General features: G+C 41.3%; 1 protein-coding gene across 18 annotated transcripts in view; it reads left to right on the forward strand.

The window, feature by feature from the left end:
• REPS2 (RALBP1 associated Eps domain containing 2) overlaps positions 1 to 22,747 on the forward strand; it is a 222,107-nt gene that overhangs the window by 82,460 nt on the left and 116,900 nt on the right. For all 18 annotated transcript variants that reach the window (XM_072743698.1, XM_025997515.2, XM_025997510.2 and 15 more), the window contains one exon: positions 3,942 to 4,039. In XM_072743698.1, coding sequence (XP_072599799.1) covers positions 3,942 to 4,039 — 98 coding nt within the window. The remainder of the gene's footprint in view (positions 1 to 3,941; positions 4,040 to 22,747) is intronic.

Raw genomic sequence — 22,747 nt, forward strand, 5'->3', positions numbered from 1 at the left:
GATTTTATTTATTTATTCATGAGAGACACACGCAGAGAGAGGCAGAGACATAAGCAGAGGGAGAAGGAGGCTCCCTGCAAGGAGCCTGATGTGGGACTTGATTCCGGACCCTGGGATCACAACCTGAGCTGACCTCAACCTCTGAGCCACTCAGGTGTCCCTCTTTTTTTTTTTCTTTTTAATTTGCGACAGAGCACAAGCAAGCATGAGTAAGGGGGAGGAGGGGCAGAGGGAGAGGGCAAAGCAGACTCCCCACTGAGCAGGGAGCCTGATGTGGGGCTCAATTTCAGGACTCTGAGATCATGACTTGAGCTGAAGGCAGCTGCTTAACCAACTAAGCCACTCAGGCACCCCTAGAGTTATTCTTAATTTATTCCTTTTCAGAAAGGAGTCTCGCTGCTGGAATAGTTTTGTAGGAGTACATTTTTCTGGGGTCATTTTCCTGTCCAAAATTCTGCCATGATTCCTGGCTAGTGGGGAATGCATGTGAGTATGTTTTAAATCAGACTGAGGATCTCCAGACCAGTTGGCTTCAGAGCCCCTCTTCAGCTTCTCTCCTCGCTCCTGCTAGTCTAACTTCCTGGATGTAGCTAATATTCAGTGGCTAAGACTTGTGTGCCAGGCATCATGCAGAGATCTTCATGTGCATTATTTGCTGCTTAGCACAACCCTCAGAGGCAGATACTGCTACCCATATTTAAAAAAATGTTTAAATCACAGTAATCTGTATAGTTAAATAATACTTAAATGCCTGTAGTGAAAACAACTGTTCTTTTTCCCACTCAACCTATTTCTGATCTCCAGAGGTAACTGCTTTCAAATCTTATCTGTTTCTTCTGATATCTAATGCCTTATCTCCAAATCAAGATACCTGTTCTGTTTTTTCTTACACATCTTATTCTGACATATCAACCCTAGGAATGTACTCTCTTAAGAGCATGGGCTGTGATGTCAGTGTCCTGGGCCTAAACGTAGACTTGGTGAGCCTTCATTTCTGGCCTGTGGGACTCTGGGTGTGTCACTTCTCTGAGTTTTAATTTCTTTTATCTGTGAAATGGAATAACATCTGCCTCGGAGGTTTGTCAAATAAGGAATGTTATATAAACCTCTGTGCTGAGCACAGTTCCTGGCACATTGTAGGTGCTCAAATGTTGCCTAGTGTTTTCTTTTGTGTTTTTAGAATCTGGTACCTGTTTAATTTTTGAAGCTCTTAAGTATTCTTGAAAGTTACCTTCTGAATATCATTCATTGGGTTGACTGCAGACATAGAGTCTTTATTGTGCAGTTACTAGTGGTTCTGTTCTAGCTTGACAATCTCAGAGTGATGAAATCTTTAGGGTTCATCTTTTATTCTTCCCTTTGGAGAAAGATGATATTTCTAGTTCCTCATCAAACCTCTCATAAGGGAACCTAAGAATTATTTCTTTTGCATTGAATTAAATGTTCCAGGTTTTATTCGGGAGAAAGGAGAGCAGAGGCAGTAAGTAGCACCTTTTTACCTTCTGAGTTGAGATCCAACTGAGGAATGAGACAAGAGTCAGACTGATGATGGTCTGATTATCAGCTCTGGTACTGACAAAGCTGATCGGAGTGCATGTTTTAGATTTGTGACCAGATGGGCTTCATACACTCACTTTCTCAGTCATAGGCAGGTGAGGCCAATCCAGGCTTCCCACAGGAGTAGGAAGAAAGGCCAGGCCATTGAGGCCAGGCCTTTTAAAAAATGATCACCCATGAAACTGAGTCTTTGTTCAAGGCCTTACTGATGAGATATGTCTATCTCTTTCAAGGGAAGACAAAATATGTCTATCTTTTCCAAGGGAAGACCCTTTGTAAGTAAGGGACTGGAGCCATGAACCAGGTGGCTTCCTTGCATATGTGTTCCTCCTGTGCAGTAGACGCTCCTTCCCTCTGAAGGGAACCAGAAACATAGGGATAGCTACCCAGGAAAAGCTCATGATCACTAGTATCCCAACCATGATACAGATTACTATGGTTCAAAACTTCTGGCACTAAGAGTTTAATTCTGACATTGGGTATTTTATCAAAATGGAATGATCTTAAAAAATCCTTCTTTGACTGAACTCTACCTCTGAAACTAATAATACACTATATGTTAATTAATTGAATTTAAATAAAAATAAAAAAAATAATTTAATTAAAAAATCCTTCTTCAAAGGAACACCTGCCTACCAGCTGAAACCTACCTAAGATTTGGATTATATGTTCTTGGGTTGGTGTCTTTTGCAGTTTGTATATTTTTATTTATTCTTAGCAGGGTCTGAAAATCTACTTAATGCTTTTCCAGGTGATGATTTTTGATGTTCTAATGTATTTTAAATGTGTTATAATGTAGTATTCCAGTCCCTTGGAGGAAATACAAAAAGCAGATGTGAGCCCAAGAGTGGTTTGCTGTTCTTGATATGGTATTTTTACACCTCCTTTATTTTCAACTGATCAAAGTATGCTAAGGGTAATGCCATAACAAGCTGCTCTACTCTGCTCTCTCTACCTAATTTTACTTATAAGGAAGCTTTAGGAAGAAAGCAGTTTACTTTTTAAAAAAAATATTTTATTTATTTATTTGAGAGAGAGACGGAGAGCATAAGCCAGGGAGAGGGGCAGCAGAGAGAGGGAGAGGGACAAGCAGACTCCCCCTGAGCAGGGGGATACCTGGACCCTGGGAGCATGACCCGAGCTGGAGTCAGACGCTTCACCGACTGAGCCCCCCAGGTGCCCCAGCTTTTTACTTCTTAATATACTTCCAAAATCTTGAATTGGGAGATCCCTGGGTGGCGCAGTGGTTTGGCGCCTGCCTTTGGCCCAGGGCGCGATCCTGGAGACCCGGGATCGAATCCCACGTCGGGCTCCCGGTGCATGGAGCCTGCTTCTCCCTCTGCCTGTGTCTCTGCCTCTCTCTCTCTCTCTCTCTCTCTGTATGACTATCATAAAAAAAAAACAAAAACAAAATCTTGAATTGTTAACCGGGAATGTTCATCAAAAATGGTTTTATTGGGCAGCCCCGGTGGCTTAGTGGTTTAGCGTTGCCTTCAGCCCAGGGTGATCCTGGAGACGTGGGATTGAGTCCCACATAGGGCTCCCTGCATGGAGCCTGTGTCTCCGCCTCTCTCTCTCTCTCTCTCTGTCTCTAATAAATAAACAAAATAAAAAAAATGGTTTCATCTTGGGTGATAATTTCTCCTTTGTGTTAGAGCTGAATACTACCTGATTATATTTAACTATTTTCCTACCATATTGGCAAGATCATTATGAAGTGTTCTGGAAATAAAAGGGACTAAAAAATTGCATTTGTTTTTGTGGCGTAAGAACTTTTCTCAAAGTCAGCAAAAGTATTTTTCATTTGGTTATTGAAAGATAAAATAATAAACATAAAATACATTTATTCCTTTTTGTATTTTTCTCTACTTGGTTTTACATTCTTTCCAATAAGGGAAAGAAGACTGTGACATTTATTTTTGAAAAATTAATAATAACGATTCTTAGTGTTGAAAATGCATATTTATTTTCTTGCTTCTTGAGAAGGTGGATGATGAATGCAAGACTTTTAAACCAGCAGGTACATATAGAAGTTACCTGATATTTAGAATTTGAGCATTTATAACATGGCACTTTTCTGACTGTTGTTATTGTTTTCTGTTCCAATTTAGGTTCCTACCTTTCCACTTTTCTAATTTATCCCTAATCCCAACTTGATGTAAATATTTTCCTGTCTTTCATGAATCAGTTGAATGTCTTTAGATTGCTTCCCTAAATTGTACCCAGGGGCATCAAGGTTTGTTTGTTCAACGTGGCCCAATGTAGATAAACTCTGACTCCTTTGCTAATTCTTCCCTGAAGAACAGTCTCAGTTTGAGTATGAAATCATCATTTTTGAGTAGTATCTTTTTATACTATGCTGACTTTTCCTCCTGCTTTTTCAGCTCCTTATGAAGCTAGACAGCCCCTTGTCCAGCCTGAAGGACCCTCGTCAGGGGCCCCAGGAGCCAAGCCCCCTCGGCATAAGGCTTCCCTTATTCGGGTAAGTGATGTTTTATGCCACATATGTGGGAGACTATGGGGACATGACTTTTTGAATTTTTTTTTTAATTTTTATTTATTTATGATAGTCACACACACAGAGAGAGAGAGAGGCAGAGATACAGGCAGAGGGAGAAGCAGGCTCCATGCACCGGGAGCCTGACGTGGGATTCGATCCCGGGTCTCCAGGATCGCGCCCTGCGCCAAAGGCAGGCGCCAAACCGCTGCGCCACCCAGGGATCCCGGGACATGACTTTTTGATGGATCCTCTATGTTTTTTTCAAGGAAGATATAAAACTGCCCCCTTATGCAAATATTGCACTTCTTATTCTGTTGCTTATATATTTTTCTAAATCTTTTTAAGAGTGAATTCTACCCTCAGTGTGGAGCTTGAACTCATGACCCCAAGATCAAGAGTCTCATAAGACTACTGACTGAGCCAGCCAGGCTCCCCTGTTCTCCTAAATCTTTTTTTGTAATGTGTGTTTCTACCCTTTTCTCAGTGTCTCTAGACTAATCCAAGCTGGTTCTTGGTCTTTTGTATGTTTATAATGCCCTTCTACCTACATCATTAGGCATCTCTTTCAGGAGTGCTTTATTTTTTTTTCCCAAATAGCCTATCTTATTTCTGCCTTATTCTTTATTATTATTATTATTATTATTCATTCATTCAGTGCAAATTTAGCTGTTGCCCTTTGTTTTGTGCCTCCAGTTACACTGCAAGCTTTTGGAAGGCAGAGGTAGTTCTTCCATATTCTCTTTCAGTGCCTAGTGCGTGCAGTTTGGAGAACAGTTATTTTACATATGGCAGTGACTACTATTTCTTACATATAGTAGATATAAAAGGAATATTATGACAGAATCACAAGTGATGTCTCCGTTTTTCGTGGCTTAGAAAATTTTATCCAATGTTTTCTTTTGGATAAAGAATGCTTATCATTTTCGTGTCTACAACTGTTATCTTATGTAGTATCTCTGAGTCCTGTGCTGGGGAAGTCATATTCTCAAAAAAGGGTGTGTGCATGCTGGTGTGTGTGTGTGTCTGCCTGAGAGGAATTATGAAAAAACTGGGTTCACTGACCCTAAAGACAAGAGGAAGTTGGGTGGTTTGTATGACATTTCGTTATCCAACTTAGGAAAAAGGATCACTTATTCACAGGCAGTTCTACTCAGAATAGAAGGGTGGTGTCAGATATTTCCATAAGGAATTGAGGTGCTAAGTCTCAAACAGAATAGACAAAGGCTAAGGATGATTGTGGTACTTAACTGAATATGCTCTGTGAATGGGGCAATCTGTTAGGCCCAGAACTGTGTTATAGACAGAATTTTATCTGTGTACAAAGAACTTTCTTAAGGATAATAACTTAGCCATATCCTGTATATTTATATTTAATGCTTCCTACAACTGTAAGATCTAGGTACTGTTCTATCTATTAGTGTAGATGACTTAACTGTGGCCGAGAGAGGTCAGGTAATGGGTCTAAAGTTTTATTCATAACTGGTAAGTGGCAGAACCTGAATTTGAAGCTGGGTCTGCCTAGTGTCAAAATCTGCACTTTAAAATATTTTGCTATTCATTAGAGTTCCATATTATAGGGAGGCTAGGTTTTGGACTTGCTACATAAACAAGCACTGGGTGTAGTAAAAAAATATTCTGGAAGATCCCTTACTGGAACCGTATTGGAGAGCCAAGATGCCATTCTCTCCTAGGTCCAGTAGAGCTCACTTTCACCCCTAAGTTGGAACAAAGAGCTGTTTCTTTAGTTGAGCCCCAGATGTAGTAGTTGGCTATGTTTAGAGGTCCTGTGGTATAAAAATATGTCTTTAAACACAAGAATCACACTTACTGTGGAATGATGGTTACATTAGGAGAGGAATTGGAAGGACTGGGATCCATCCACAAAATTCTCCAGGATGTGGCTGTGCATGTCTGTGCAGAGTGTATCCTAGTGCTGTAGAGACCTAATCCTGAATTGTTAGAATGGTGGTCAAACAGGCAGTAAATCATGAACTTTGCAGTGGTCAGAAAGGGCTCACCAGACCCTTTCTGCCTAGTTCCCTAGATGGGATGCCATGGGTTTTTACATGGATTGGTGTCTTGTGACTTCTAATCTCTGGGTCCATGTTTCCTGCTGATAGATATGCTTCATGGGTACTTTATTCAACTGATGTTTACTAAACACCTATTAAGTTCTGGGTACTGTGTTGAGGATACAAAAAACAAGATTTAACATTCCCAGTCCCTGCCCTCCTAGAGCTTATAGGCAATTGAACGAGGTGGCCAATAATCAAACCATTGCAAAGTAAATATGTCATTACACTGCTGTGAATGGAAATTACACTGGAGAAGCAGGCTCCATGCAGGGAGCCCGACGTGGGACTCGATCCCGGGACTCCAGGATCATGCCACGGGCTGAAGGCAGGCGCTAAACCGCTGAGCCACCCGGGCTGCCCGAGCTTGCCATTTTAGAGAGAGATGCTTGTGCCAAATTAAGCACCCAAATATTGGAATGAATAATTTTTTTTTCTGCCTGATATTTTAGGCTGGCCTGCCTGCCTGCCTGCCTTCCTTCCTTCTTGCTTTTTTGTTGTTGTTGTTCAAGGTTGGATGTTTTTTCTCTTAAAATTTCAGATACTGAGCATATCCTATATTGGTGAATGGTTGACAGTGATTTTTAAAGAAATCCTAAGTCTTCTTTCCCGATTCATCTGTTTATCATGCGTTTATAGGTCATTTTGTGGTTTACTTTTTCACAAATTATACCATCTATATTTGTAATTTGCTGGTGTGGGATTTAGATTTGTCCCTTTTGCTCCCACTATACTCCACTGCCTCTGCTTTGCCATGGTTGCTGGAACCTACTTTGGATTAAGTCCTTGTTTCATTGACCCCATAGCAGCTTTGACACTGACCACCTTCTTGACATGCTCTCATTGTTTGGCATCCATGATGCCATCCTTTCCTAGTTTTCTTACTGCTTCTATGACTACCTCTTCCTAATCTTCTTTTTCCATTCTCCTCCTTCCACCAGCGCCTCACATGTTCGTGATGCCTGGGTCCTTCTCACTCTCTTCTTCTTTAGCTATATGGATGCTTATGACCACATCCAGCAGATACCCTCACTCAGATGTCCCACTGTAAGTTTAAACTAACATGTCTTTCCCACAAAGTCAGCTTTCACCCTTCCATTCCTGGCTCTGTCCATCTATCAGCATAGACCAGAATGCTGGTCTCTGTATTTGACTCATGTCTTGGCTCTTCTACCCACTTAGTTACCAGGTCCTGACCATTTCACTTTCTCAGTGCCTCTCTTACCTGTCCATTACTCTGCATTTCTTTGGTTCAGGCCATCTTCCTCTGTCATTGAATCTATTGTATTAGCCTCTCTTTTTCTTTGCTTCCCTTTTTGGCCTCTTCAAATCTTAAAAATACATATCTAATCACCGTACTCCCTTGATTGAGACCTGTCACTCTCTGCCTACTCCTCTCTTCATATCACCTATATTCCTGAACATGGCTCTCAGGGCCCGGGTGTTCGCCCCTGCTTAATACCCTTTTAGCCACAGTAGCTCACTTCTCTCCCTCCATACTCCAGCCACACAGAACTACTGTTGTTTCCTGATAGTGTTCTCTATGTGGAACCTTACTCTCCATCCTGGCTTTTGTCTTCTTTGTTTTCTCCTTTGTTTCAATTAATGTATGCTCTTTTCCCATTGATAACATTAAGTTTGAGAATTTTCTAATATTTCTTGTATATGTGAAGTTTCTGCTTTTTCATTCTTCAAAATGGTTCATTACTCATCTGTAAGCTCAGCTAGAGGTTGGGCATTCAGTCTTTATTGGTTGCACATTCCAGAGGCAACTGGTATTGTCTGTTTCTTTTGTACCATTCCAGGAGTATTTTATGCACATATAAACAAATATAGGTATTCATATATATATGTATATTTGTATATACATATACATGTATATGTATATACACACATATAAAAAATACATGTAATATATTTTTACCTGACTTTACAGAGTTAGGTTTGGCAAATGAAATATCCTTCCAGGCAGATCCCCCTAGAAAAAATTTATCTTTTATTTTAAATCAAAACATACTCACTTTTTGCACCTTAAATAAACATGCTATGATATTTTCTTCTTTTGCTGGAAGAGTGAACTTGTAATAGTCTTCTGGGGTAAATTTTCAGTACTCACTTGTCTTTATTACTTCAAAGACAAAAAACTAATAAACAGAATTTAGGGAACTTCATCACTCTGCCATTTTACTTGGGGGTTTTGGCTATATTTGTGATGGAAGTTTTGTAATGAATAGGCAGACATTGTTAGACATTGGTAGCCAGCCACCGTATTAATCTAAAAGTCTGTGACTTGAAAAAATTTATTTAAATTAGTTGTCTCCTTCAATTTCTTATCATGCCCCCCATCCCACCTTGAACTTAACTGTATATACTTATGGCCAGAAGCACATTCTCTCTGTTCCTTGCCTCCATTTGGAATGGTTCTAAATAGAAAAGAAGTATGTAAAGGATGGTGAAAGGAAGAATACCCTGAGGTTTTGTTGGTATGCTGGTGGCATAAGTCCGAAGAGAATGGCTATCTACTATAAATTGTTCATTGTAGTCGTTTTGATGAGAACAGGAAGAATTAGATTTTCTGGGAGGCTATTGCTGCACTGGGAAGGCTTTTATGATGAAAGGCATTTTATGGATGGATGGGACTAGCATGATGTGGGGTGAGGAGAGCAGGGTGTAGAGGCTGTGGCTGGAAGATTGGGATGGGATTGAGTGAGGTGGTTTAGAGACAAGTCATGAGCAAGTTGCTCTTTGAGTGTGGAGAAGAAAGAAGCAGGTCAACAAGGGGCCTCTTCATACTGTCTGATACACTCTGCTTCTCTTACCTGGTCCTCAGCCCAGAGGAATGGCCTATGTGGCAGGTCGGGCCCATGGGGGGTGGGGGGCTCTTTCATGGTCATTTGGCTTGGGTGGGCATTGTTTTTGTTGTGTTGTGTTTAGTGAAACCACAGGCATTTTTTTCCTTCCTTATTTTGGAATCTCTCCCCTCTCCTTGTCTGAGAACTGTGATATTGCCCCCCTGCGAAGTGTCCCTGGGCACACTTCCGCATAACACCACTCCACATTTAGTTCTTGCCCTTTTTTGTACTTCGCATCTTGTAGTCAAACTAGTGGGCTCATGAGCCACTGAAGAAACCCACGCAGATGTTATGAGGGACTAGAGCTAAGCAACCACCTACTGATGCTTGCCCTCTTTACTTGGTCACAGTGAAAGCAGGCTAAGGTACTGCTTGCTAGTTTCAGATTCTACATTAAACACCATACTGGTGTTTTTTGTTTTTGTTTTTTTGGATCATGGGTTGTGAGCTTTCAAATACCCTTGTTCTTAAGGCAATTCAAAACTTAAAAAAAATCATCAAAAATTACAAAATACAAAGGGGTGAAGAATGAAAAGTATCCCTCCCAGACCCTTCACTGGCCATCCAGTTCCCTACCCAAGAGGCAGATAATAGGACACATTTCTTTTGTATTGCTTTAGGACTATTTTACGCATATACAAGTTAACAGAGGCATTCTTATATGTAACTACACGTAATAGGTGTAAAACATAGAGTTCTACCTTTATATATATATGATAGCATACTATATACATCTGTTATATACTTGCATATTTTACTTAGCAGTAAACTTTAATATTCTATAATGGTTCTCATCTTTTGTTTTTTTTTGAGATAATGGTATTTTATTGTGTATATCTTCTATAAATCATTTATGGATCAGCTCCTTCTGATCAGCGTATGGAACTTGCAATCAGAGCATTGTTTGCATATGTATATATGCATATATAGATCTATGTATGTATGTATGTATGTATGTATGTATGTATCTATCTATCTATAGAGAGCTCGTGCACGAGCAAGCACACACCAGTTCTTAGAAATGGAACAATTGGGTGAAATGTCTACACACTTTTATTTTTGATCGAGATTTTCAAATTGGAAACTATCAGTTCACACATTTACCAACAATATATGAAAGTGTTTGTTTTCCCATACTTGTGCTAACACAATGTCCTAAAAACCTTACACATCTTTGCCAAATCTGATAGGTGAAAAATGGTATCTCAGTGTAGTTTTTTAAAAAAAAATCTAGGTGTAGGTTTAATTAACATTTCTCTTTATTAGTGAAGTGGAATATATTACATTTATGAGACATTTGTGTTTCCTTTTCAGTAAATCACTTCATATCCTATGCCGTTTTTTTGAGTTATCAGTGTTTTCTTACTGGTTTGTCACTCCTGCCAGTCTGAAACCAGAAGCTGGTGTCTCTCTTCCTTTGGATGAGTGAGAGGTTGCAGTGTATATGGAAAACTGCTCCTTGTGTGGTTGAGAGGATGTCCTGGGCACCCAAGGCCCTTGTAGGAGGTTAGGAACCTAGCCTTTCCTGGTTCTGGAGCACCCTAAGGCCCTCCAGCAACAGGAATTTCTTATTTATACCTTTAGGGCAGAAAGTTGACTTACTTAGTTTATGGGTGGAGATTGGGGCTAGGAAAATCTTCTCTTGTTAGGGATGGTGAATGTTAATACATCCTGTGTGTGTTGACCTCTTAGCATTGCTAAATTCCCTTCCTCTGACTGAAATAGAAGTGGCTGAGGGAGAGGGAGGGGGAGGAGGAGCAGGAAGAGGGTGAGAAAGCATATATGTGTGTTTGTCTTTGTGTGTAACAGGAAGAACAGGTTTGATAAATTTTATAGGAATGTATGTGCCTTGTTCTGGACATCTTGTTTTACCAGATTCCTTCCATATTTGATTTCAAACCTTAGCTGGAGTTTTACCATTTCCTTGAGGGGTAAAAAGGTTGATGTGTTCTACTTCACTTAGTCTACTACCTAGGACTCAACAGATTCCCAATTAGTCACTATTACCACAAAGAGGTCCTGTTTTTCATTGTGTCAAGTCTCCTTCCTACTTATTTCCTTCACCTACTTCTAATTCTCTTTCCCTTATTTTTGAAACACTTTATTTCAATTGATACTGAAATTTACTTTTTTTTAGCCGTCTTTCGTTATATTCTTCAGGTGCTTATCATCTACTCTATCTGCCCTTGCTTCTTAACAATTAAAGTGATGGTAGTTGCTTAGTTTCTTTGTTAGGAAGCACTTCTACATGAAAACTGTTTTGTGTTACAAGATGAGAATAGTAAAAAGATACTAGATCATTGAAAGAGAGGTGATTCTAGGATATAAGAACAGGGTACCTGGCATTGAAACAGAAGGATTTTTATGGGAAAAAAATTCAGTAAATACTAGGATTCAATGGGGGTGCTGCCTTAAGGCTTTACAGAATCCATGGTTGGAGATAGTAGGGTGGACGGAGGGTAAAAATGGAGGATCTGGTACACATGAGAATTCTAGCTTCCATATAGTGCTTAACAGGTCGGGTAGACTACTGATGAAAGCAAATGAGCACATTTTCTTTGTGGAGTCAGCATTGCTTTCCCCACAGGTGTGGGCCTTTTGGTATCCAGAACTTTCTTGGTAGTAGCTAGGGCCCACATTGGTTTGGTAGATAGGAGCACCTCTGGTTTACTGTCTCAGATGTAAATACCCAATTGAACAACTGGTCCCAGATAGTACTATTTAAAGCTGGAAAAGAGAGTGGTGGTTGTTTCTAGCATATTCCCCAAGACCTCTTGGTCTCAGTTAGTTGGTATATACTTGGGTATAAATTTGGAAGACTCCTTTACAACAGCACCATTTTAGCTCCTGAGTCCATTGGTATTCTCCCTGGGAGGTGAGGAGAGGGGTGGCTGGCTGAGTGGGAAGAGTCTAGACTAAGGGTGTGCACTGGTCAGGGTTTTATTGTGAACAACAGAATGTACTCTGGCTAGCTTAAGCAAATAGGGATTTCTTTTTTTTAAAGATTTTGTTTATTTACTCATAGAGACACAGGAAGAGAGAGAGAGAGAGAGAGAGAGAGGCAGGCAGAGACACAGACAGAGGGAGAAGCAGGCTCCATGCAGGAAGCCTGACATGGGACTCGATCCCAGGTCTCCAGGAGCACACCCCCGGCTGCAGGCAGCACTAAACCGCTGCACCACTGGGGCTGCCCAAATAGGGATTTCTAATAAGAGGGTGGAAGCTCTACTAGATAGATCTTTGGAAGGGCAGAAGATTCTGACTGACTTCTGAGTTTGAAGGAACAATTCCCCAAACCACACAGTAGGACTGAATGGCTGGATGGCTGAGGGAGCTTTGCCTTTGCCACAGTCAGGAAGCTACAGAGCTGGGAAACTGCTGCCATAGCTCTGAGCTGCAGCTCTACACTGTGTATGACCCAGGCCCGCCAAGCAAATGCTTTGTTCCCTGCCTCTTTTACCATGTGACTTGTTTTGAATCAGCCTTCCATGGGTGTCTTTAGTGAGAACCTAAGTTCCTTCTGGCACTCTAGCAGCAAAGGTATAGTGAGAACCTAAGTTCCTTCTGGCACTCTAGCAGCAAAGGTATTTGGATAATGTACTTTAACATAGCCAGCATTTGCAGTGCAGTTATGCTAAGAGGAGATGGAGTGGGTATTGAGTGATCCAGTACACCACGTATACAGCACACAATAGGAGACATAGTCTAAGACCTGAAAGAAGGCCAGTGTTGCCAGAGCCTGGAGAAGGAGGGAGAAGAAGCTGGAGAGGTAGGCAGAGCCCTGTGGGCCATGGCACTGCCTTTTAGGTGGAGAGCTGATGGTTCAGAAATGAAGTGGCCCAAGTGACCATCCCAGATTTGAGCCCAGGTCTGTCTGCCTCCATAATCTACACTCTTTTTGCATTTCTAATCTGTAGCCTCGTTATCTAAAACATTCCTTGAATTCAGCCCCAGATCTTGGCACATCTGTTTCTCATCTGATCTCAGGCTGCCTTGACTGAGGGCTTGGTAGAGGAGACAGGTCCCCTTGACCTAACCGGCAAGGATTGGGGTGGGCATGTTAGTGCAGTGGTACTGGAAGTCTGCAGCCTCATCAAAATCTCCTCTTACTGCTGACTTCTCACTTTCTCCTGGCCTTCTCCAAGCAAAGAGCAAAATTCCAAGGAAAAATGCCCTTCTGGAGCAGCAGATCTTGATTCCTGATGGGAGAATTGGAGATAGTGATTATTCATAAGCATTTCTTACGTGAAACAAAATAGTGCTAGTGCCACATACCAAAATAACAGTGAAATGATTGAATACCTGTATGGCTGTCTACAGGATTCTTTCCTGATGTGAAAACATGCCAGATGCTCATAGGTGTGTGAGAAATAAGATGGTGCTCTGTCTATAATTTAGTAGCTTAGTGGCCCAAATCTACAACTAAACTAGATAATGGGAGGGATGTAGAAGTAAGTATAGGCTATTCATATCCCATAATGAATATCTGCAGTCTGCAAAATTGGTGCATTGATTTTGGCATTGCAGTGAGGGTGTTCCTTTTTTTAATTTTTAAAAAGATTTTATTTATTTATTAATCAGAGACACAGGCAGAGGGAGAAGCAGGCCCCACGCAGGGAGCCTGATGTGGGACTTGATCCCGGGTCTCCAGGATCACGCCCTGGGCTGAAGGCAGACGCTTAACTGCTGAGCCATCCGGTATCCCAGGATACGAACTCTTTATTGGATATATCACTTGCAGATATCTTCTCTTATTCTATAGTTTGCCATTTAGTTTTGTTGATTATTAACTTTGTTGTGCAGAAGCTTTTTATTTTGATGTAGTCCCTATAGTTTATTTTTGTTTTTGTTTCCCTTGCCTCAGGAGACATACCTTGAAAAATGTTGCTAGGGCCAACACCAGAGGAATTACTGTCTGTGCTTTCTTATAGGATTTTTGTGGTTTCAGGTCTCATTTAGGTCTTTAATCGATTTTGAGTCTATTTTTGTGTATGGTGAAAGAAAATGGTCAAGTTTCATTCTTTTGCATGTAGCTGTCTAGTTTTCCCAGCACCAGTTGAAGAGACTGTCTTTTTCCCATTGCATATTCATTCCTCCTTTGTCAAAGATTAATTGACCATCTAATTGTGGGTTTATTTCTGGATTTTCTATTCTATTCCATTGTTCTATGAATCTGTTTTTATGCCAGTATCATACTGTTTTAATTATTACCGGTTTATAATATAATTTGAAGTCTGGAATTGTGATGCCTGCAGTTTTGGTTGTCTTTTTCAAGATTGCTTTGGCTATTCAAGGTCTTTTGTGGTTCAATATAAATTTTAAGATTGTTCTAGCTCTGTGAAAAATGCTGTTGGTATTTTGATAGGGATTGCATTGAGTTTGTAGATTGCTTTGGGTAGTATAGACATTTTAACAATATTCATTGTTCAAGTCCATGAGCATGGAATGTTTTTCCATTTCTTTGTGTCATCTTGAATTTCTTTTATCAGTATTACATAGTTTTCAGAGTAGTGAGAATGTTTCTTAAAAGGAAATGGTATATTGTTATAGGATGGATGGATAAGAGAGGGAGGGAGAGCCATAGGGCTTGCTGACTAAAAAAGAGTACATACTCTGGACTTATTAGCTCGTGTTCTGGCTCTACCATTTTAGTAGGCATGTGATCTTGGTAAGTCACTTCCCTTCCTTAATCCTCAGTTTCCTGTTCTGCAAATTGGAAATAATGGGACCTACTTCACAGGGTTGTTGTAAAGATGAAAATAGGTCATGTGTATTGGGTACTTACAGTGCCTGGCACTTAGCAAAGTAATAAATACATGTTCTCTGACATTCTCCTATGTCTGTGGTGATTGCTTTTAAAATTTACTTTATCTTAATAAGCAGCAACTCTGTGTTTCTCATTAGATTCAGATTCCTACACTTTACAATCAACCTTCTAAACTGTTGAAATTGATCCCTGAGCAAGTTTGACATCTTTATGGGTATATTTCCATGAAGAAACTGATATGGTTAAATTGCTCTGTTAGGATTTAATTTGAACTAACTTCTCTATAGGCAAAAACAGAAGTTATTTTTTGCAACTTCCTGTGAATCTATTACTATTTCAAAATAAAAATAAAAAGATGTTTTCCCTCTAATTTCCTAGATAAGGGAAAGGGCCCAGCTTTTACAGTTAGGTGACTTGTTTGATAAATGCATATAAAATTCAGCTCTAGTCATCATAGGAGAGCTCAGATTAGCCTTTCTTTTTTTTTTTTTTAAATTTTATTTATTTATGATAGGCACACAGTGAGAGAGAGAGAAGCAGAGACACAGGCAGAGGGAGAAGCAGGCTCCATGCACCGGGAGCCCGACGTGGGATTCGATCCCGGGTCTCCAGGATCGCGCCCCGGGCCAAAGGCAGGCGCCAAACCGCTGCGCCACCCAGGGATCCCAGATTAGCCTTTCTGTCTCTGGATTGGAATTGACCATTTGTTCAGTTATTTGTTCCGTCACTGAAAAAAGCATGTATTGGGCATAGGCACTTCTCTAGGTGCTGGGGATACAGCAGTGATCGGACTAGACCCATTTTCCTGCCCTCATGGACCTTTTATTATAGTGAGAGCGAGATGTGAGACAATATAAATACACAAGTTTGTAAAGTATCACATGGTAACCAGTTGAAAGTTCAAAGCAAAATTGCTGAGCTCCATTTTGTTTTCTTCATTCCTTATGTAATAGTTTTCCCAGTTTTACCCTGGTCCTCTCTTCTTTTTCTCTGTACATCTTCCCTGTGAGTCTCCTTCAAACCTATGAAAGATAAACTCCTATTAACCGGACATAGAAAGATGGCCATAAAGATGCGTCCACATGCTTGGTGTCCCTATAGTTCGTCAATGTGGACAAATTAAGTTATGTGGGCTCAGAACTGTCTCAGATCATCAGGTGGTCCAATTACAAAACGAAGCCTAATGCTTCCATCTTTGGTGCAGGAATGGCTGTGCTGTTGCGACTGGGAAGGCCTGCTTTTCCTTTGGGCCTTGCCTGAAGGATAGATTAACAGTTGCTGTGACAAATATGCCCCATGTTTTAATGACATAACAACATTGGTATATTTCTCAGTCATCTAACAGGTTGGTAGGCAGCCTTCCTTCACATGGTGATTCAGGCACCAGTGCTCTTTAGTCCTGTGGTTGTGCCATTCCCCCATTCAGTGGCCTTTGGGGACGAGCATAGAGTGCCACAGGGTGCTAGCCTTACATGGAAGTGGTGCAGGTCGCCTGTGTTCCCATTGCATTGGCTAAAACTCAGTCACATGGCTGCAACCAACTGCAGGGGGTATGGGGGAACATGTCATTGTTGGGTGGGCAGCCACAGCTTCTCAGTGATACTTCTATACCTGGTCTTGGGCGGTATACATGATTGGAGGACAGCTACTGTAATCTCCCACATCAGCATGGTTGTCGTTTGCCTCTGTGACTTCTTTTTCCTCAGCCCCGTGGCTGATCAGCGACCATGATCTTTCCTGAGGCAGATTAATATTCACTTGGGCTCTAGTTTAGTCTCACCAGTCTGTTAGCCATTCTTTCCCATTAGGGGTGATTGAGTCTTCTCACATATTTGCTCATGAAATTATATTTTGATCCGTGGTTGCACTATGGCCATCTTAATTCCAAAATTTGTTGGCGGGTGAGGTGTTCTCATATATTCACTGTGGGCTTTGTATGAGCTTTTGCTACTCTAGATGGTTTGTTTACTAAGGCACCAGAAGGACCCTGGTATAAGATCATTGCATCCTCAGGTGAAATGGCTGGACTCTTGGGCAGCATTTACAGGATATCTCCAAGGTGGGATTATATTCTAAACAGAAACGTTCTGTGGTTGAAACAGTATACACACCCTTTGTAAATTCTCCCTGATAATGCTTCCTTGCAATTCATATTATTCAGCTGTGCTTGATTTTTAAGATACTTCAGGGGTAAATGTCACCTTTTGGGATTTTATTAATAGTATTACTTTTTAATGAGTCTTTTGAAATCTCTTTCATTATAAACAGCCTGTTTTCCCTTGAGATAATAACTTGTAGTGCCAAATATTTGCATTTCACTTGAAACGAAACTAAGGGTTTGAATGTTTTAAATATAAGCAAATCTAATTCTCCTGTGTCTAGAGAAACTGCATAATGAACCATATGTATGTGGCTCAAGCAGACAGATGTGGAAGGTTTCTCTCTCATTTTTTCTTAAAAACACTGGCAGAACTTAAAATTGGCACCAACCTGCAAATATCCTTACCCAGCCGACAAAACAAACCACTGGTGCTGGAGTTGAACCGGGAGAGGCTTTTTAGAGTGCATGCACAAGTGGAGCTTTTCCTGGTTCTGGCTTCTGCTTGGAAACCTTAGGCTCCTTAGTTCATCCACCCACATTTCTCAATGCCTTCAGTCTTTGCAGTTGGATATTCTCTCTCAGGTGGCCGACTTTTCAGATCTTTGTAAAATGATGCTAGTTGTTTCAGTTGACTTTGGGGTTCATTTGGAGATGATGTTCCTTGTATCTGGGTCCTGCAGCAAGATGGCCCTCTAGCTACTGACAGAGAGGTTCTTAGCTGCCATTGCACTACTGGAATAGGCCTTCCTCTGGTTGTGGCCACAGGGCTTCTTTTTTCTCTGGACTCCTCTCATCCCCTTCCTAACTCAGCCTTCTTGACCTTTGGGCCAGGGTTGCTCATATGGCCTTAACTTGTCTTCCTACCTTTGGTCTTTCCCCTTCCATTCTCCTCAATGAAGTGATCTTTCTATAACTGACATCTGATTATTTCATTGTTGTGTTTAATACTTCTCTGTGGCTCCCTCATGTCTTCTAGATACAATCTGTATCTTTTAACCTGGTACCTGGGCCATCATGATCTGGGCCCTGCTTGCTGTCTGGACCATCTTCAGGCAGCTCCACTAACATCCATGTTGTACCAGCAGCCTATTCTATATATATGTAGTCCAAGTGAGCTACTTTCAGAAGATGGCCATTTTCTCTCATTTTTTTGGAGTTTTTATAAATGCTGTTCCTTTTGTTTGTCTTGCTCTGCATGTTCTAAATGGCATTGCTGGGTAGCCCCAGTGGCGCAGCAGTTTAGCGCCGCCTGCAGCCCAGGGCGTGATCCTGGAGACCCTGGATTGAGTCCCGTGTCAGGCTCTCTGCATGGAGCCTGCTTCTCCCTCTGTCTGTCTCTGTCTCTCTCTCTCTGTCTCTGTGAATAGATAAATAAAATCTTAAAAAAAAATGGCATTGCTTCTCAAACTTGAGTGTGCTTCAAATTGTCTAGAAGACTTGTTATTGTTAAGCCACAGATTCCTAGGTCCCACTCCCAGACTATGATTTACCAGACAAAGGGTAGAGTGTGCGGTTCTGTGTTTCTAGTAAGTCTCCAGGTGATGCTGATGTGGGTGGTCTGGGGACTGTACTTTGAGTAACAAAGCTCTAGAGTACCCTGTCCTACCATAGCACTACTTCACTGTTTTGGGGTTGCCTGTTTGTCTTTCTCCCTCATGAGACCCTAGGATTTCTGGGAAAAAGAATCTGTTTGCCCATTATGTATCCCGAGTCACTAGTTTTGGGGATATTCTTGGTGTTGAGTAAGTGTCTGTTGAATGAATGAATGAATGAATGGATCACTGTTCATGCAGCAAAGTTCAAATCATTTTGCTTCTTGTAGATCAGCTTTCTTTTAGATTATTTCAGCCTAAGGATATATGGAATGTGATCTACCTCTTCCGTATGCCCTCACCTGACCCTGAAATACTCACTTAATAATGGATATGGAACTGGAGAACTCCCCAAAGAGATCAGAGACCATGGATGAACTACAGGAAGATAGGCATGGACTTCTTTTGATAGATCTGAAACTTTAAATGTGAAATAGACTCCTAGGTTTTCTTTCATTCAACACAACACAGAGTAGTGTTTCTGCACCTCTTTTTAGTAATAAGACATACACCTGAACTTATCAGAGCCCATCAGTAAGTGGGTCTCACACTACTGTTTTAGTATGTGTGATGTAGTAGCTAGGGATTGTATGCTGAATAAAGGAATGCATGATATGGTTCTGGTCCTCCAGGTTGAAACCTGAGTTGATGATAGTCAAGAGCACTTGAAATGTTCAAACTGTGTGATACTTATCAGAAGAATTAATATTTTTAAGATGCTTAATTACTTGGTTTATTAAATCAATTAAAAGCATGCAGTGAGAAGCAAGGGGAAAGAGACTGGGGGTAGGTTAACACATTTAGTGCAAGCCAGTAGAAGGGCCACACTGTATTATGCACAGGTTATATACAATATTCATATGCCCTCTCCCTCTTTGTTGCAAGGCCTTTTTGGTTTTGGGGAGCAGGAACTCTGTTTGCCAGCTTAAGTCTTCTTGAAAAGGAGATGGGGTTGCAGGTCTGGGAATCTAAGAAACGAGAGACAAGGTGTGGCCCAGTGGTCCTGAGGAGTGGGAATTCTTGGTTGTTCATGTTTGCCTAGTTGCCTTGAGTTTGCTTCAGTATCTGCTTATCTTCTGGCTGCCACAGCCATCCTTACCCCCTTTTCTTTTTAGTACTTGTCTACCCCACAGGTTCTGCTTCTGCTGCTTCTGGCTTCCTCGTGACTTCAGGTTTCACTGAGCCCTCACTTCATATCATAGCCACACTGCATCTGTGCAGGGTCTGATTTCTGGGCTTGATGATCCTTATATTTCTTATCCACACCCCCGGTGTTGAGCATCTAGCTGATGTTTTCCTTGCTAGGGTAGAGCTTTCTATGCAAGAGCACTGCAGGGGCCAGAAACTGTGTGCCCTCCCTTCCTTACTTAGACTCAGTTGGGTGAGACCAGGTGTGAGGTAGGTCTTGTGGTGCACATGTGGCTTTCAAGCTCACCTTGGTATTGGAGTTGGGGGATGGGCATTGCCCTCTGCAGTGGCTGTGGGCCTAGCAGGTACATTGGAGAGCCCTTGGGGGCAGTGGGACTCGAGTAATAGGATTTGAGCCAGCTGGGATCAGAGGAGGTATGGTCTGGGAAGAAGACACAGATGTGATCCATGAAGAGCGAGCATGTGGGCAATCAGAAGCCTGCTAAGAGTGAGCAAAGAGGAGGTTGGATTATAAGGGTCCTAACGGTCATGTGGAGGAAGTAGATGTTTTTATTAGGTGACAGGTCATCTATAGGCTTTTAAGCTCTGCTGTCAGAATAGACTTGAGACCTACTGGGAGGCTGCTGACACCTGTTGGGAGTGAGATAACGTGGGAGAGGAAATAATGAGCAGGTGGTCCTGGGATTGGAGAAAGAACAAACATGGGCTGACATAATAACAGCAACTGAATATGGCAGCTTCAGTTCCAGGCAGAAAGGAGTGTATTCTAGGGGAATAGTAGCTTCTGTGTCAGAACCGGGAATGCAGTAGCCAACACTCAGCACAGAGATTTTCGTGCTTTCATTCGTAGGGTGGTGGTGGGACAGATCTTTTCACCAGTGTCTTGCTGGGTTTGTGAACCATCTCTGTCTGCTTGATTTTTCAGTCATAAACATCTGTTCTTGTTGTCCTGCCCATGCCAAGCTTTTTAGATACCTTTACTCCAGCTGTTCCTTTCAGTGCTAACCAGAAGGACAGTGTTCCTAGGAGCTCTACACATAGTTTGGCCAGGAACCTATTCCATCGCATACTGATGCCTTCTACCCTGGGTTTTGCCTCTGCAACCTGGTCAGACATCTGGGCTTGTTCAGAAAGCACTAGTGTGAAGCATTTAAATTTGGCTCTGGAATTTGGTGAGAGTGTTTTGGAAAGTTGTGTGGTCCATCAGGTGCTTAGACTGACTTGTGGCCTTGCTTTTTTATATTGTTTATTATCAGAATGATAGGAGTTCTGGAAAACAACTCAGATACAACTCAATTTTTAAAATTAATGTATTTTTAAAAATTGAGATAAATTGACATAATATTATATTTTAGGTGTACAACATAATTATTTGATTAGATGTATGTAATGCAAAATGATTACTAAGTCTAGTTACTATCCATCATCATACAGAGTTACAGACTTTTCTTGGGATGACAACTTTTCAGATTTACTCTCTTAGCAACTTTTAAACACATATAACATAGTACTGTTAACTATAGTCACCATGCTGTACATTACATCCCTAGGACTTATTTATCTTTTTTTTTAATTTTTATTTATTTATGATAGTCACAGAGAGAGAGAGAGAGGCAGAGGCACAGGCGGAGGGAGAAGCAGGCTCCATGCACCGGGAGCCTGATGTGGGATTCGATCCCGGGTCTCCAGGATCGCGCCCTGGGCCAAAGGCAGGCGCCAAACCGCTGCGCCACCCAGGGATCCCGGACTTATTTATCTTATAACCAGAAGTTTGTACCTTTTGACCACCCTTACCCATTTTGCCCACCCACAGCCTCTGACAGCCACCAATCTGTTCTCCGTATCTGTGAGTTTGACTTTCTTGGTTCCACATCTAAATGATATTATTTGGTATTTGTCTTTCTATGTCAGACTTTTTTCACTTAGCATCATGTTTTCAAGGTCCCAGATGTAATTCAATTTACAAAGGCTTGATATGGAGTAGGCTGACTTTGAGCAACATAAGACAGAGGGGGTAATTACTTGCTAACTGCAATAATGCTGATTGTATATAATGAAGGATGTGAACTCATCTCTTAAGTTCTATAAGCCTTTACTTCTTCATCTGGGAAAAGGATACTACTACTTGCTATGTCTACTTTTCAAAGGTTTTGAGATGCTCAAGATGAAATAGGTGTGTGTAGTGTTTTGTAAATTTGAAAGCATTCTATGAATTTAAGATATTAACTAATGATTAGTAGCTTCTGGGGCATTTAAGAATGGTTTGATCTACATTTAGTGGAAACTCACCTAGTATGAAAACTTTAGAGATAACATCTCAAGGCTATATCACAGTTCAATATTTTATAGTCTTATTTCATCTCTGAAAGTTCACAGAGGAGAGGAGAGCTGGGTGTTCCTGAGAAGAATTACCTCCTGGAATGGGGTGTGTGTTGGGGTGGAGGAAGGGTGCAGAGATGGTCAGTTGTCTTTTCTAGCGATAGTGAGTAGAATGTTCTCCTAATGATGAATTTCTTGATAGTATGTGCAGAAGCAGGCAACTTGATGGCTTATTAGCAGTAATAACTCTCTTTTTCTTTCCTAGCCGCCTTTTGTCCTAAAGGCTCACACTCCTTGTATTCACCTCTAGGTTCCCTTGGCAAGTAGCACCTTAGCCTTAGGGTAGATGGGAGGGATAGAACAAAGCTCTAGGCTCCTCCTTCCAGAATCACCAGTTTTGCTTCTTTCCTCACTGCCTTGTACAGTCTTGTTTTCTCCTGAACGACTTTTCTGGTTCTCTGTATCCTTAAATCCTCACATTTGCCTTGCATGCCCCCTAGTGGCAGGTCTGATGCACCCCTCGTTTTGTTACCCTATTTGTTGTGGTACCATGAGCAGTTGTTCTTTCCACCCAGTTCTATTACCAGGTATTATCCACAAATGCGGAATGAGAGGTTCTGTGATCCTGACTTGCCACTCGAGTAGGACCTGGGCAGGTAGAATTGGAACTTTTAATTCCCAGATTTATACAGTGAGAATGAATGCCTCAGAAAAAGATGATGTGGCTATAGCTTTTGTAGATTTTAAAAAATAGAAAGGAATCTAGATTATTTTGCTATCTACTCAGCTAACCTGAAGGATAAAAATGTGAATATTTGAAGGTAAGGATGATTGTCCT

This window comes from Vulpes vulpes, chromosome X, assembly GCF_048418805.1.
Source record: "Vulpes vulpes isolate BD-2025 chromosome X, VulVul3, whole genome shotgun sequence".
Classification (NCBI taxonomy): Eukaryota; Metazoa; Chordata; class Mammalia; order Carnivora; family Canidae; genus Vulpes; species Vulpes vulpes.